General features: G+C 36.9%; 1 protein-coding gene across 3 annotated transcripts in view; it reads left to right on the forward strand.

The window, feature by feature from the left end:
- SLC7A11 (solute carrier family 7 member 11) overlaps positions 1-14,834 on the forward strand; it is a 113,580-nt gene that overhangs the window by 27,810 nt on the left and 70,936 nt on the right. For all 3 annotated transcript variants that reach the window (XM_079771715.1, XM_079771717.1, XM_079771716.1), the window contains exon 6: positions 907-951. In XM_079771715.1, the coding sequence (XP_079627841.1) occupies positions 907-951 (45 nt within the window). The remainder of the gene's footprint in view (positions 1-906; positions 952-14,834) is intronic.

Genomic DNA, 14,834 nt, shown 5'->3' on the forward strand with positions numbered 1-14,834 from the left:
CTCATCTGTTACTGGAGCAGATTTTAAAAATGGTAGAAAGTACTTGGCAGTAAACATATATCCAGCCTATGATCCAGCGATCTTATTCTGAGCATATAACCAAGTGAAATGAATGCATAGACATGTACAAGCATATCAATGGTGTCTATATTCAAAATAGCTATGAATTAGAAGTAATCCAAATGTGCATCAACAATAGACTGTATAGTGCTACATTCATTCGATGAATAGCAACAATGGAAAATACTGAATCACTGCTACACACAATATGGATGAGACTCACAAACACAAAGGCCAGCAAAAAAAAAAAAGCCAGACACAAAAGAATAAACATTGTAAAACTGTTATACAAGCAAATATCAGTCTGTTGTGATGAAATAAGCACATCTAATCTATGGTGATAAAAGTCAGAACAGTGGTTGCCTTTGCAGGAGAGTGGAGGAGATGGTGTTACTGGAAAGGGCTATGAGGAAACCTTCTGGGAGACCAGACATGTTTTATCTCTTGATTTGTTGTTGGTTACACAGGTGTGCAAAAATTCATCGTTACTCATTAAGATGTGTGCACTTTACTGTTAGTATGTTATACCTCTATAAAAATGTTAAATAAAAAAGAACTCCATCAATGCAGTTTAATAGGGAAATGATTTTCAGGAGCTTTTGGTTGTGGAACATTTTCATCTTACTGTAAGTGTTTGCTTATAAAGTTTTCATAATTCTCAGGTTGATTTTAAACATTTATACAATATACAGGTGGCATGTTATAGAACTGTATACCCGAAACCTATATAATCTTATTAACCAATGTCACCCTAATAAATTCAATAAATAAAGTAATAAATTTTGAAACTTTGAATTATGATCATAAAATATATTAATTACTTATAATTTGTTTATGTCTTTTTAGGTTTTATCTCAACTTTGTTACTGAAGAAGTAGAAAATCCTGAAAGGTAAGTAGCCATATTTACTCTGAAATACTTATGAGGAATAAATATAAGGCTATATAGTTGAAAAGTAAACCTAAAGAAGAAATTTAGTGTGGGCTAATCAACTTTATATTTATCATAATTATCATTCTCTTAGGCAGATAAAATTTATTTGATTTTATCATAAATTAGATGCCAATAACTTTATTGTATCTTCTACATTTGGCACTAAATTATAGAACCTGAAAGCATAAAAGAATAAAGTCATATTTTGGTAACCTTTTTTATGTATCTATACATACACTTAACATAGATTTAACAGGGCCTTAGCTTCACACGTTGATAATATCAATGTTTCCATATGTGTGTGTGTGTATATATATATATATATATATATATATATATATACACACACACACACACATATATATATATATATATATATATATACACACACAAATATTGAAGGACAATGATGTATTAATTCAGTTTAAAGAAAGTTTTCACCTCAAAAAAAAAATGAGAATACTAATAGCATCTGCCTCATTGGGTTATGGAAATGAGTTAATGTGTATAAAGTACTTAGATTAGTGACTATTGATCTTTATTCACAACACTAGAGGCCCAATGCATAAAAATTCGTGGTCCCTCAGCCTGGCCTGCACCCTCTCCAATCTGGGCTCTGGGACCCCTCTGGGAATGTCCAACTGCCGGTTTAGGCCTGATCTGGGAATCAGGCCTAAACCGGCAGTTGGACATCTCTCTAACAATCCGGGACCTCTGGCTCCTAACCACTCACCTGCCTGCTTGCCTCATCACCCCTAACTGATTGCCTGCCTGCCTGATCACCCCTAACTACTCTGTCTGCCTGCCTGATCGCCCCTAACCACTCTGCCTGCCTGCCTGATGCCCCTAACTGCTTGCTTGCCTTCCTAATCGCCCCTAACCACTTGCCTGCCTGCCTGATCACTCCTGACCACTCACCTGCCTGCCTGATTGCCCCTAACTGCCTCTGCCTCGGCCCCTGCTGCCACGGCTTCGTCCAGAAGGACATCCAGAATGACGTCCAGAAGGTCGTTCAGCTGTCCTGTCTAATTAGTATATTACACTTTTATTTTTATAGATAATTGTTTGGTTGTTGTTACTATTATTATGTCCTTATTTTAGGAGCAAGGTAAATATTACCCAGATAAGAGGGTTTTCTATATTTCAATATTCTAAGCTGTTCTCTTTCTTCAGTGTTTTTGGCAGAAATATGAAAAATTATTTCACACTATATTGAAGCTTGTTCTCTAAATTTTCAGTACTAAAATTGTGCATTTTATGATCCCTCCTATTCTTGTGTACAGATTCATTGAATCTTTATATTTAGAGAAAATAAACTTGCATTTTAAAAGAGAAACATCAGCTATAAGAGTTTTATAATAAATTAAAAGTAACTTTCAAAACTGATGTAGACTAAGATTATTATCACTGGTTACCTTAGATGAAATATTTTCATTTTCTGGAACTCATGATTCTGAAAACTGTGTTAAATATTCCTAGAATACTTTTATTTTGATATGATATTTTGAAGGACAATGATGTTAAACTAAGGAACTTCTCAGGAGAAATTAAGTAAGAATCTTTGGATTTTTAAGTCAAGATAATGAGTAACTATTGAAACTTCAGTTGAAGAAATACCTGTGTGATACCATTCTTCTTTCATACTAGATACTCAGATATTTAGTTTTTGCATGGAAGATTTTGCATAAGATTTAGCCAACACATTTATTTTCTCAAAATCAGAATCCAAGATAGCCACAAAATCCCCTTAATGAAAACTACTGATTACATTTGTACTATGCATTATTTATCAACCAAAGAAATTCAGGGTTTTGAGCAATTTATTCAGTGTATTAAATTAAAAAATAACATTTCCCTGCAATGTTGACAACCAGTCCAAGTCTTTAAAAAATAAATCTTATTTTTTTAAACACAAAGAATGCTTTGGGACATATTCATGGTTGAATATAGAGAACAGATGGTAAAATTATGTGGACCTATTCCAGATGTGTAATTTGTATTATTTTGTAGGTCGACACAGCTCCAAAATACCTTTCGTTACAAGGGAGAAAAATTATAATTTCATCTCCTTTGTGACGTGCCAAGATAAATGTGTTTCCCCAATAGCCGCAGTGCGTGTGTCCAGGTGTGCGGCAACGCGCAGCTCTCTGGCAGCTGGTGAAATGAATCATCAGCTGCAGGTACAACACCTTGTAGTATCCTCCTCCACCTAGGCAATAAATTTTACCTTAAATTGTGATCGAATAGAAAAAGTGGTCATTACTTTCGATCAGCGAAAATGTGATTTAAGATATATTGAACGGTGAATATGGTTTCGTGATCACTATTGACAATCCTTTATATATAATTTAACATTGGTGAAAATCTTTCAAATTACCTAATATTACTCTACAGAATAATTTCTTAACTTCTATTAGGAGCATGGCTTATGGAACAGTTCTGTAAGTGTTATAGCAAATGAGAGAGAACCTGGGAGATTAATATCATCAAAATAATTGGTTTGTGATTTCTTTCTTATTATCTCACCTATTCTTAATAGCTTATGAAACACTAATCCTAAAATTTGAGGCAAAATTCCTGCTATATGATTACATTTATAATGTTAAAAAATGTTCCAATGATCTTTCTTATAATGTTTTCTTCTCTAAAAGCAGCTTTGGACTATAGAAGTAGCAATCCTTAAGAGACATTTACCATTTTTATATGAAAATGTAATAATATCTTTGACATTTTCCAATAACGTAAAAATATTGCATTTAGTAATTATCTATAGCATGGTGACTGGCTCCACAAATGAATATATTAAAGTAAGAATAGTATGTTGAGGAGCATAAAAGTCCAAAGTTTAGATCACATAAGTGATAGAATCCCAATGAATATCTGAATTTTAAAATAGTATTGCCGCTCGCCTCAATGAAGTGTGTAGTAGTAATGATTGCTAATGAATACCTTTGCTTTTAAAAATTGAAATGTTTTTATTTGCAAATCTAATAGGTTTTGTCTATGATATTACTTTTGTGGCGACTGCAATCCATCATTGTTCAAAAAGTTACACAGTGCAAAGAACATATCATTGAGATGTATAATGTTTGTAATCCTGCTCTCAGATTGATAAATCATGTCTTGTGTTGATGAAAGGCAAATAATGAATTGCTTTACTTTGACCTTGGGTGTCTGAGATTAGTCGGTTTGCCTATTAGCCTTGTTTCAGTGTTCTTCTCACTTCATTTATTCCTTCTGTTCTGAAGAGTTGGAAATAGTAGACTTGGAGGAAGTCAGTAAAGCTTGATATCATCAGTCATTTATGAAGAGCAGGCTATCAACATGCTCTGAATAATCAACTTTAATAGGAGGTTTAAATAATCAGAGTGTCATGTTTAATTAATACTATGCCTGCTGCCAATTTATATTAATTGATGCCTGAAAGTCATCACATCACACCTTGTACCAATGATAACTTCAAAGAAGAGAAACTTGGATTGGGAAAAATGCCCAAAGACATTTAAGACAGTGTGATCGTATCAGACTGTTCATAAATGGTCCACCATCATGTTATTTTCATTCAGTTCAGATGTCACATGCATTCTTAGTATATGTGTTTTATCCTTATTGATTTGTATTAAGCTAATGTAAAGGTATCTATAATAATAAAAGTGTAATATGCTAATTAGACCGGACATCCTTCCGGACGTCCTTCCAGATGACCTTCCAGACAAAGCCGGGGCTGCAAGGGAAGCTGGTGCCGGCAGCTGGGGGAAGGAAGGCCTACTCTTGCACGAATTTCGTGCATCAGGCCTCTAGACTATATATATATAAAAGCCTAAGTGACTGAATGACCGAACGACCATTTGACCAGTCGCTATGACATGTACTGACCACCAGGGAGTGCCGCTAAGCTGACTGATGGGGACCAGACACCGGGCTCACGGCTGGCAAGCACAGCTATGGCACTGGCGCGAGCCTCCCACCTCTGCAGCAGCGCGCTACTGAGCAGCGGTGGCAGGTGCAGCAGGGCCGGGATGAGCAGAAGTGGCATGGGGCTGGCCGGGGTTCGGGCTCCTCCCCGGTACCCTGCCGCTTCGCATACTACTACATCCTTCGGGGGATGTCGGACTGCTGATTTTGGCCCATCCCTGGCCTGCAGGGATCAGGCCAAAACTGGCAGTCCAACATCCCCGGAGGGGTCCCAGATTGCAAGAGGGCGCAGGCCAGGCTGAGGGACCCCACTGATGCACGAATCTGTGCACCAGCCCTCTAGTTTATTAATAATGTTATATTTTTTATAAGGCCTATTTCTTATAGGACATATAAAACTATTAACCTGGTTAAAAACAGCAAAACAAAACAATTTAAAAATCTTGCCCAAATGTGCTGTAGTAAAGTTGCATGGCAGCACATTAAAAGTTGAGTTAAAGTCGTTGATCTTGCATTTATTTTGGCATTTTAAGGGTGCAGTTTTCTATGAGAGACAAATCTCCCTGTTTATGTGTTATAGCTTTCTAACTTAACAGGTGCTAGGAAATAGCATATAATGTCTCAACTATATGTGCAGATTATAGCAACATTCTGTTTTTTATTTTTTAATTACAAAGTTATCTACATTTTCAGAAAACTTCTAACATTTCTTTCACAAATACTCAAATAATATGTGTTCTTAAGATATGTAAACTAATTGTCACAAAAAGTTACCTCATTGTAAATAAATGTATATGGAAAAATCTAGGTTATTAAGCAGAATTAGTTTGTAAACATATTTGCTGAATGAATCTCTTAAAAATAATGTCTCCTAATCAAGTTGAATTTTAAAATTGAATTTATACCCAGTTTACAAAGATTTCTTTGGCAAAATGAGGCATCTCTTTATCAATGACAACAAAGCATTGTTAATATTATCTTAATATGTGACAGTACATTTCTTCAATTGATACCTAAATTAAATTCATTCTATTTGGTGCATTTTTTTCCTGGAAACACAGGAAAAGTTTTGCAAATCAACTTTTAAGTATGTTTCACAGCAGGAGTATAATTATACTGGTTGAGCCACTGAGGCAGGCAGAGGGTCAGGATTTGGCCAGATGTCCCAGAAAATAGATGATTCTATATTCAGAGATCAAGGTTATCAAGTTACTCATCCTTGCCTTTCCTCAATCCAAATATTTCTCACTAATGGGACGTGTGTTGATGTGCCCTGGGATCAAAATGCTTGCATTTCTCAGTTTTATATATGTATAAAAAATACATTTGGTTGAAAAAGTTTGTTCATATAAGGTTAATGTGCCAAATATGTGGTACAAAAATTATAGGATTATATTATAATATTTTATCAGGCAATAAACAAAGAAGACAGATAATCCTTCAAGTGCTTTGTGGAAGTCATTTAGATTTTTTAATTTTTTTTAATTTTAACTGTTCTACATCCTTTCATATTAGTTGTTTCTAAGTTTGAATTTTAATATTATTGAAATTTACATTTTGAGTGTCGACTCATAAACTCATTCTTTAGGAGTAATAATAGTGACGGATTTAATTTTACCCTCTATTTTTGTTCTCTTTAGTTATCCATAAGGTATTCAAAAATTTTCAGAATAAGAGGAGACCATGGATACTACCTAATCTAGCCCTTCACCACATGCATGGATCTCCTCTATAATATCTTTAAACAGATATAATCCATATACAATAAAATGAGACTCTGACTGTAACTTCCTTGAACTGAGCTACCAATATGTTCACTTGCACGTGATTAGCAACCTGCTAATTTTTATGACCATTTCAAGCTTTGATAAATTGTGGGTTGGGTGGCATAGGTACGGTAGGCCAAATGTCATGACTGTAATAGGGACAACACAAATGAGAAATTAAGTGACACACACTGGAGATAACAGAGTTGGAATCTTCTTATCTAAAAGGAAATGCTTTCTACAATCAGAAGCAATAAGTTAGCCATTAGTACAGCTTCTGCTTTTGAGTTTACACTTTAGTAACTCCCTTAATTCATATTCTCATTTATGTAAATCAGCTATCCTTCTGTATGCCAGGATTTAAAAGTTGATGGCTATACCCAATAGGTGGCTCATAAATAAATTTTACATTCTGAATTATATTTGGGGACAAACTTCTTAGATCACTAATCTCTAGTCTGTGGCCTGCTGGGTGGCATTCATTAAGATTCAGTGTTGTTTTAAGATTCTCACAAAAATAGGATAACATCCCATGTTGTTTATTATAGGCAGAGACAAGATGCATCCAGGCCATTACACTGACACTTGCCGTGCACTGAAATAATTTTGATAGTTTTGTTCTAGTCATATTCAAACATTGACTCTGCGTATCGATCTACTCAGGAAATTGAGCAACTTCTGAATTTGTATAGGTGCAGCTAGAATGTGTTACCAGTGTAAACATCTGAAGTGAGCCAAGTGAAGTTGAGACTTTCCAATACAGAAGGATTTCCTTCACTTTGATGAACTGTAAAAATAGTCACTTTCTGAGTCTTCGAAAATAGGACTGGTTCAGGAAACCAAAATTTGAATCCTGCCCTCTTTTAACTAGCTGTTTGACCTTGGATAGACCTCTAAATTGCTTCTGAATCTGTGTTTACCACTTTTAAATAGAGGGTAATAATCCTCCTATTACAGTTCTCATGGGATTGTGAGGATAAAATATGTGAAATTCAAAATGTTAATGAGCTCGACAGGCAATATATAAACACCATCTGCAACCAAAACCTATATTCTTCAAAGATTAGAATATTTCATAATCTTTGGAAAAAATGTAGAGGATTAGCATAATTGTTTTATGAACGTGGGTGCCTCTTCTACACACATAACCTATTAATCAGCTTGAAAAGTTGTTCTGCATCATCAGCAAAGTACCGATTATTAGTAGTTAAAAGGTTCAGAAGATGATGAGAACTGCTTTTTATTTAATAGTCTCTAACCTCCTTCAGGTGGGAATACACTCACGCATCATAATCAGAATGAATTTCTTGGCAGATTTTTTTTTTTTCCTTCTGAACCAAATATTTCTATGCCCACACCCAAACTGTCATCCTCACACTGTTGACTGATGGTGCAGATATAATGGATGGGTTACTTGTACTTTCGCTGCAGTCACCTATTTTTAGGTTCACTATCTACCAAGAAACTCTTTATGAAATCTGACAAACAAGGTCTTGATCTGAGTGGCTGGTATCATGTATCTAAACTGTTATTTTTATTTGTAGAAAAGAAGCTATTGAGTTGATACAAACTGAACTACACCAGTGTTAATTTACTCCCAAATTGTTTTTATGATTTTTTGCTTAATTTAAAAATGCATAACTTTTATTAAAACTATCAATGGTATTTTTCAATCTGAATACTAGATGGATTACAGGGTAGCACTTTTAATAATACAATGTATTATTTCCATTCTTCAGTTGAGAAACTTGAAGCTCATAAAAGTGAAGTCACTTCCCATGGCCATGCCAATAGTCCATGAGAAGACTAGGATTATAATCCATATTTGATACAATGCATGGACTATTTGTCTGGCTCCAATGCTCATACTCTTTCCAACCTGCCAGTTTGTCTCTTTGGGAAGCAAAGCAAAGTGATCCATGGGTGTGCCAGGTGGTGTAATGACTGATTTAAGGAAGTAACTTTGTTATGGAAAAGGAAATTGGAAGAAAAGTAGAACTCAGAAAGGTCGAATAGAGAAGTGAAGGCATGTGAGACAGGGAAGGGTATACCTCAAGCCAGGAACTGTTTAGTGGTTCCAGGGAATAATGTGTAAACTGCTCTCCCTAAAGCAAAGGATTGTGAAGAGTAGAAGACAAAATGGTAGTAATGTGTGGAAGCTGGGATGTAGTGAACCTTAGCCTCCATTACTACAAGAGTTTTGGACCTGATCCATTGGCCAATGGGACAGGGTGTGGGGGGCTATGTTGCAAGTTTTGAGCGTATGTGAAGCAGTGCTTGGGGAAGATGAATGTGGTTGCAGGTTCAGTAGATTTTTTGCTGTTACATATATACAGTTTAAAGGAAATTATAATCCAAAAAGTTGCATTTCAATCTTTTTTTATGTGTTTATTTTTAATAAAAGCAAATGTCATTGCAAAGCTAATTGCCTCCTAGAGTTGAACCATTGCTGGAGTCAAACAAGGTGACATATCATGTGGCAGAGAATTCTGGTAAATAGCATCACACTGTCCCAGGCCAAAGATATGGGCTACAGAACTGCTTAGAGAGAAAGGATGAGTCAACATAGTGGTCACATATTCTCTTCAAAAGCATCAAATTGTCTTGTTTCTTATGAAAAGAATGCTATCATTTACTAGTATTCTGCATGCTAATGGGAGAGCTAATGCAATTAGATTAAATGAGAAGAGAGTTTATTTTAGGGTAAAATGTATGTTCAAAGGTGTTGAAAGGGAATTTGGTTAGGCATTGGAATTCTCAAAAGTGATAAAAGGGATTATCATTTAGCTGTAATTCTTTAGATATGCAGGTTGCATAAATGAGGCAGACTATTGTATGAGTTTGCTTCCAATTCTATAATATTATGGCTCTGTTGTTAGGCTGGTGAATGTATAGGAACCAATGTGGAGAAGCATGTTGTACACAGGAGTGTCTGGTACTAGTAAGATAAAGGAAACCCTCAGATTTTAAGGTCAAATGGAAACCCTAAATCAGAGTTTGGAAATATTTTAAATAAGATCTGTTAAAGATCTGACTTTTAAACATTTTGTATTAGGGCAGTGGTCGGCAAACTGCGGCTCGTGAGCCACATGCAGCTCTTTGGCCCGTTGAGTGTGGCTCTTCCACAAAATACCATGTGCGGGTGCGCACGTACAGTGCGATTGAAACTTCGTGGCCCATGTGCAGAAGTTGGTTTTCGGCTCTCAAAGGAAATTTCAATTGTACTGTTGATATTTGGCTCTGTTGACTAATGAGTTTGCTGACCACTGTTCTAGGGGAAAGGTAGGATTAGGAGAAGAGGGAAATAGCAAAACCAGTACAGGACAAGAGTCGGCCTGGGAGGCAACTGGCACTACCAGGCACAGTGCGATTCACTCACGCAGGTGTTGTAAAAAGAGATCCACACTGGTGTTAGGAAAGGGGCTCTGAACTTGGAGTCAAGTGACTAAGGTTCTAGTTCTGGTCTGGAAATATTTAATTTTGTGACCTTAGCTACATCCTCTATCCTCTCGGAGCCTCCGATTTCTCAGCGACAGAAAAGGCATGGTAGAGTAGCAAATTCTGAGTTTCCTTTCAACTAACTTAATATGTGCTATGATTCTTGTAGATGACACGCAAGTACCTGGTTTGACAAGTAGAAGATATTATTTTGGGAGCATGGCCAAGGGATAGAAACATAGGCAGAAGATCTGTCTCAGGAGTTAAAAGTGTCAAAAATACTGACACACAAAAGGGATTCTGTGGCCAATTTCTGGAACTCATGATGAATGGAAGATTATATAGGACTAAAGTTTTTTGAGTTATTTTAGAAATGGTAAGTTTGAAAGGATGCATGGGGGCAATGAAGCCAGATTGACACCCCAGCGGCAAGGGAACTCAATTATTAGGTCTGAAGATCTAGGGTTAGATCAAGCTCTGACATCTGATTCAGTGGGGTCACCTTAAGTACTGGGTCTGTGATAGGTGGAGTGTACCAGGAAGAATACAGATGGTAATAGACTTGTTAGGGTAGTCAGTAATGTGTGTGGTGATAAATCCTGGATTCTTCTCACTGTTATTATCATATATACCTACAGAAGAAATAAAATGATTTACAAACCTCTGTGCTACAGGATGTTCATACTAGCCTTTTACTATGTGTTTATTTTTCGCAAGAGTCTACATACATATTGAGGTAATTGCCTATGCAAAGAGGTATCTTCTCTGATAGGTCTATTTTTTAATTGATTTTATATTTTAGAGAGAAAGAGAGAGAGAGATCAATATGAGAGAGAAACATCTGTCTGTCCTGTACACCCTCCAACCGGGATCAAACCCACAACCTGGATATGTGCCCTGACTGGGAATAAGACCCATGACCCTTTGGTGCATGGATGAAGCGCTAACCAACTGAGCCACACTAGCCAGAGATGATAGCTCTACTTTAAGCATTAGACATTTCCAATAATCCAGTTAGGATTGCATTATTTTTTTTTATGCTGTCTACCTAAGGAAGGAGAGAGAGAGAGAGAGAGAGAGAGAGAGAGAGAGAGAGAGAGAGAGAGAGTTTTATATTTATTCCTTACCCAATGGTAAAGTGGATTCTAACATGCATTCTAATGCTTATTTTGCAGCATTTTTGTGAGAATTAGAAATAACATACTGATTGATATATCTGACAATACCTTGCTTATAGTTGAAACTTATTTAATGGTAGACCATTTAGTTTTTATTATTGTCATCAAATATCATGTCTTTAGCTCATTTGTAATCTAATTGGGATTATCAAATCAGGATTTGGGAATGTGGGCAAGCTATTTCTTTCCTTCTGCACTGCCTATGTTTTGGGTTTGAAATCCATTATGATGAAGTAAGGGACACCCTTATTTGAAACATCTTACCATGGGAAGCAGAAATTATCTCAGTCTCAGAGTGAGGCATTTCTAATCTCTGACATTTGCAAGTTGTTTTTTAAAAAATATATAGTATTTCATTGATTTTTCTATGGAGACAAGCTCATAGCTTTTAAAAATAAGATGGTTTTCCCAGGTAACTGTTTGCTACTGTGCCATATTCTCATTTTCCCTTTCTTTCATAAAATTTACATGTGGAACAGATAGGAAAAGCTATCTATGACAAAAGCTTAACAATATTCAATACTATGCATATTAGTTGAGCATTTGGTGGTCAAATGCCAAGGCCACTGTTTTATACAGTAGAATGTACAATATTATATGGAAAATAGTTTATTAAATGAAGTCTATGGCATAACAGTAATATTTTATAATAAGTGAAAAACTAAAGTTTATAATATATAACACATAATGAGAAAAAGACTGAAAATTATAATGCACTAGAGGCCCAGTGCACGAAATTCGTGCATGGGGGTGTGTGTGTCCCTCAGCCCAGCCTGCACCCTCTCCAATCTGGGACCCCTCTCCACAATCCAGGACTGCTGGCTCCCAACTGCTCACCTGCCTGCCTGCCTGATTACCCCTAACCACTTCTGCCTGCCAGCCTGATCACCCCCTAACCACTTCCCTGCCAGCCTGATCGATGCTTAACTGCTCCCCTGCTGGCCCGATTGCCCCTAACTGCCCTCCCTTGCAGGCCTGGTCACCCCCAACTGCCCTCCCCTGCAGGCCTGGTTGCCCCCAACAGCCCTCCCCTGCAGGCCTGGGTCTTCCCCAACTGCCCTCCACTGCTGGCCTGATAGTCCACAACTGCTCTCCCCTGCTGGCCATCTTGTGGTGGTTATCTTGTGTCCACATGGGGGTGGCCATCTTGTGTGTTGGAGTGATGGTCAATTTGCATATTACCTCTTTATTATATAGGATGATTTTTATCAGCAGTCATTTATTGATCCTGGTTGATTGCTCACCATACAATGCTTTCTATAGACATGTCTCAGTTCCTCCAAAGTGTCTTTCCTGTTGGCCTTTCATGATGCCACTTCTTCTTCCCTGGCATTCTACCATCATGTTCATTCTCTCAGGGATAGGATAGGATAATGTCTCTAGATTGTTTGAATTTTATGTGACCTGTGTATACAAATAGTTCTCTACACATTTCCCTTCTTCCCTTCACACATTAGCATGACTGGCCAAGTTTATTAGTCTAATTCACTGTTACAATTAAAAACACAATGAACTTGACCTTGAAAGAATAAATTGCAAAGGCCTGGAATGTTAGAATCAGAAGTAGCCCTCGAATTATCCAGCCCTTCATTGTAAAGATAAAGAAATTGAAGCCATAGAGATGGATTGATTTGTCTATATTTACAAGTTAAAATCCCGATTCCTTTCTAGTCTTCTTTCTAAACAGTTAGTGTTGTTGAATACAAATCTGAGAGAGATGGATATGGCAAGATTGTAGCCTTGAAATTAGCTGGAGGAGGAATGTAATCATTAGAAGTGACCTGTATGTCATTTAAGAATAGAACAAAACTGCTTTTAAAAATGTGTAAAAGCATTAACATTTGCCTGCATTCAACTTTCTAAAGCTGTTATTCAAACACATAATGGATAAGGTTTGGCTAGCAGAATTAAATAATTTATTCCAGGTCATTTATTGAAGGTCATTGGTTACAAGATTAAAACAGAAGCTTTATGATTAGGAAATGCTGAAATGATAGAATATTATCAGGAAATAGCTGCTTTTTATTTTCTCTAACATCTTTACAGATATACTTTAAATAGTTCTGATATCTATTTGGGGGGAAATATTTATTCTTTCTGTATTGGTCTTGTCAAACAATCAAAATCTCACTTCCTATATTCTGGCCTGAGGCAATCGAAAGAGAAATTGATATAGAAGACACGATTAACTTTGTTTTGAACCAGCAAATGACAAAAGAAATGAGTGAGATAGAGAGGAAGAGGAGGTCATGATTTTGAAATCCTGTTTTGTAGCTGCCCAGGGTCTGGTGCCAGAAAGGTTAAATGTGTCTTAAATGTATATAAGTGTTTGGCTCTTTGGTCCCATAATGCTGCAACCCTTGTCAAGGAGAGGTGATCAAGTTGCAAATGTTGGGAAAATGCAACTGCTAATTGATCTCAGTGATGTCCCTCTCTGGGTCTTGGGAGCTGTTTGTCTTTATGCCAAGCCACAGCCTGAACTCTGAAGTGCAGTGGGGAGGAAGCTGCAGTTTCGGTTCTTAGGTGCTTTTCAAACCATCATATGTATGATGCAAGCCTGTGACTAGACAGAGTGGGAGTTTCCTGTTCTCCCCAAAATACGTAAATACTATTCCTGTGGTTGCCATTTCTATAGCAACTCCTGGGCCAATACCCTCACCTCTCAGCCCTGCCTGCCTAACTGCACACCTCTGATCTAGGGCCACCAAGAAGCACAAGATATCCCGAATATGTTTGTTCTCAGACACAGCTTGTTTATTCCATTCTTAAAGGGCTACAACACAAATCTCCACTCAATCATTGTGATCAGATAATCCATTCAGTCAAGTGATAGAAAGAGAAAAAAATTATGTATTCTGTACCCTAGTGGGGAAAAAAAGTCAAAGTAAAACATGATGATTTTCATATCTTTTCAATAACAATATGTAGCCTTTCTCTCTTTCTTTTGATAATAGTAGGTGGTCCATTTTCAAGTGCCAAAACATGTGTAGAAGAAAATTAAAATCACCTATCATCTCATTTTCACATTAAAGTACTCTCTGTTACTATTTTGACAGGTGTTTTCCACTGTGTGTGTGTATGTGTGTGTGTTTGTGTGTCCCAGTGACATGCATGTGAGCATTGCATTATAGTACTTAAGATAAATGTACACATGCACTTTCTTTATTACCTTGGCACTATATAATATACTTACTTGTTTGTTTATTGTCTGTTACCCTGTGAAGACCAGAGCCTCCTCTGCCACTCATTGCTGTATCCCCAGCAGCTTGAAGCTACCATGAAGTCTGCCCTGCCACCTAGGTTTGCTGTATCTCAGCTCAGCTTTAGCTCTTTCTGTTCATCTAGATCTAGCCTGCTCCTTTCACTTCATGTTATTTCATTTAATTTTCCTAGATCTTTAAAGTCTTAGTAAATGCCTTTTTAAAAAATTGATTTCAGAGAGGAAGGGAGAGGGAGAGAGAGAGAGAAACATCAATGATGAGAGAGAACCATTGATCTGCTGCCTCCTGCACGTCCCCTTCTGGGAATCAAGCCCACAGCCTGG

The sequence above is a fragment of the Cnephaeus nilssonii genome (genome assembly GCF_951640355.1).
Source record: "Cnephaeus nilssonii genome assembly, chromosome: 5".
Lineage (NCBI taxonomy): Eukaryota > Metazoa > Chordata > Mammalia > Chiroptera > Vespertilionidae > Cnephaeus > Cnephaeus nilssonii.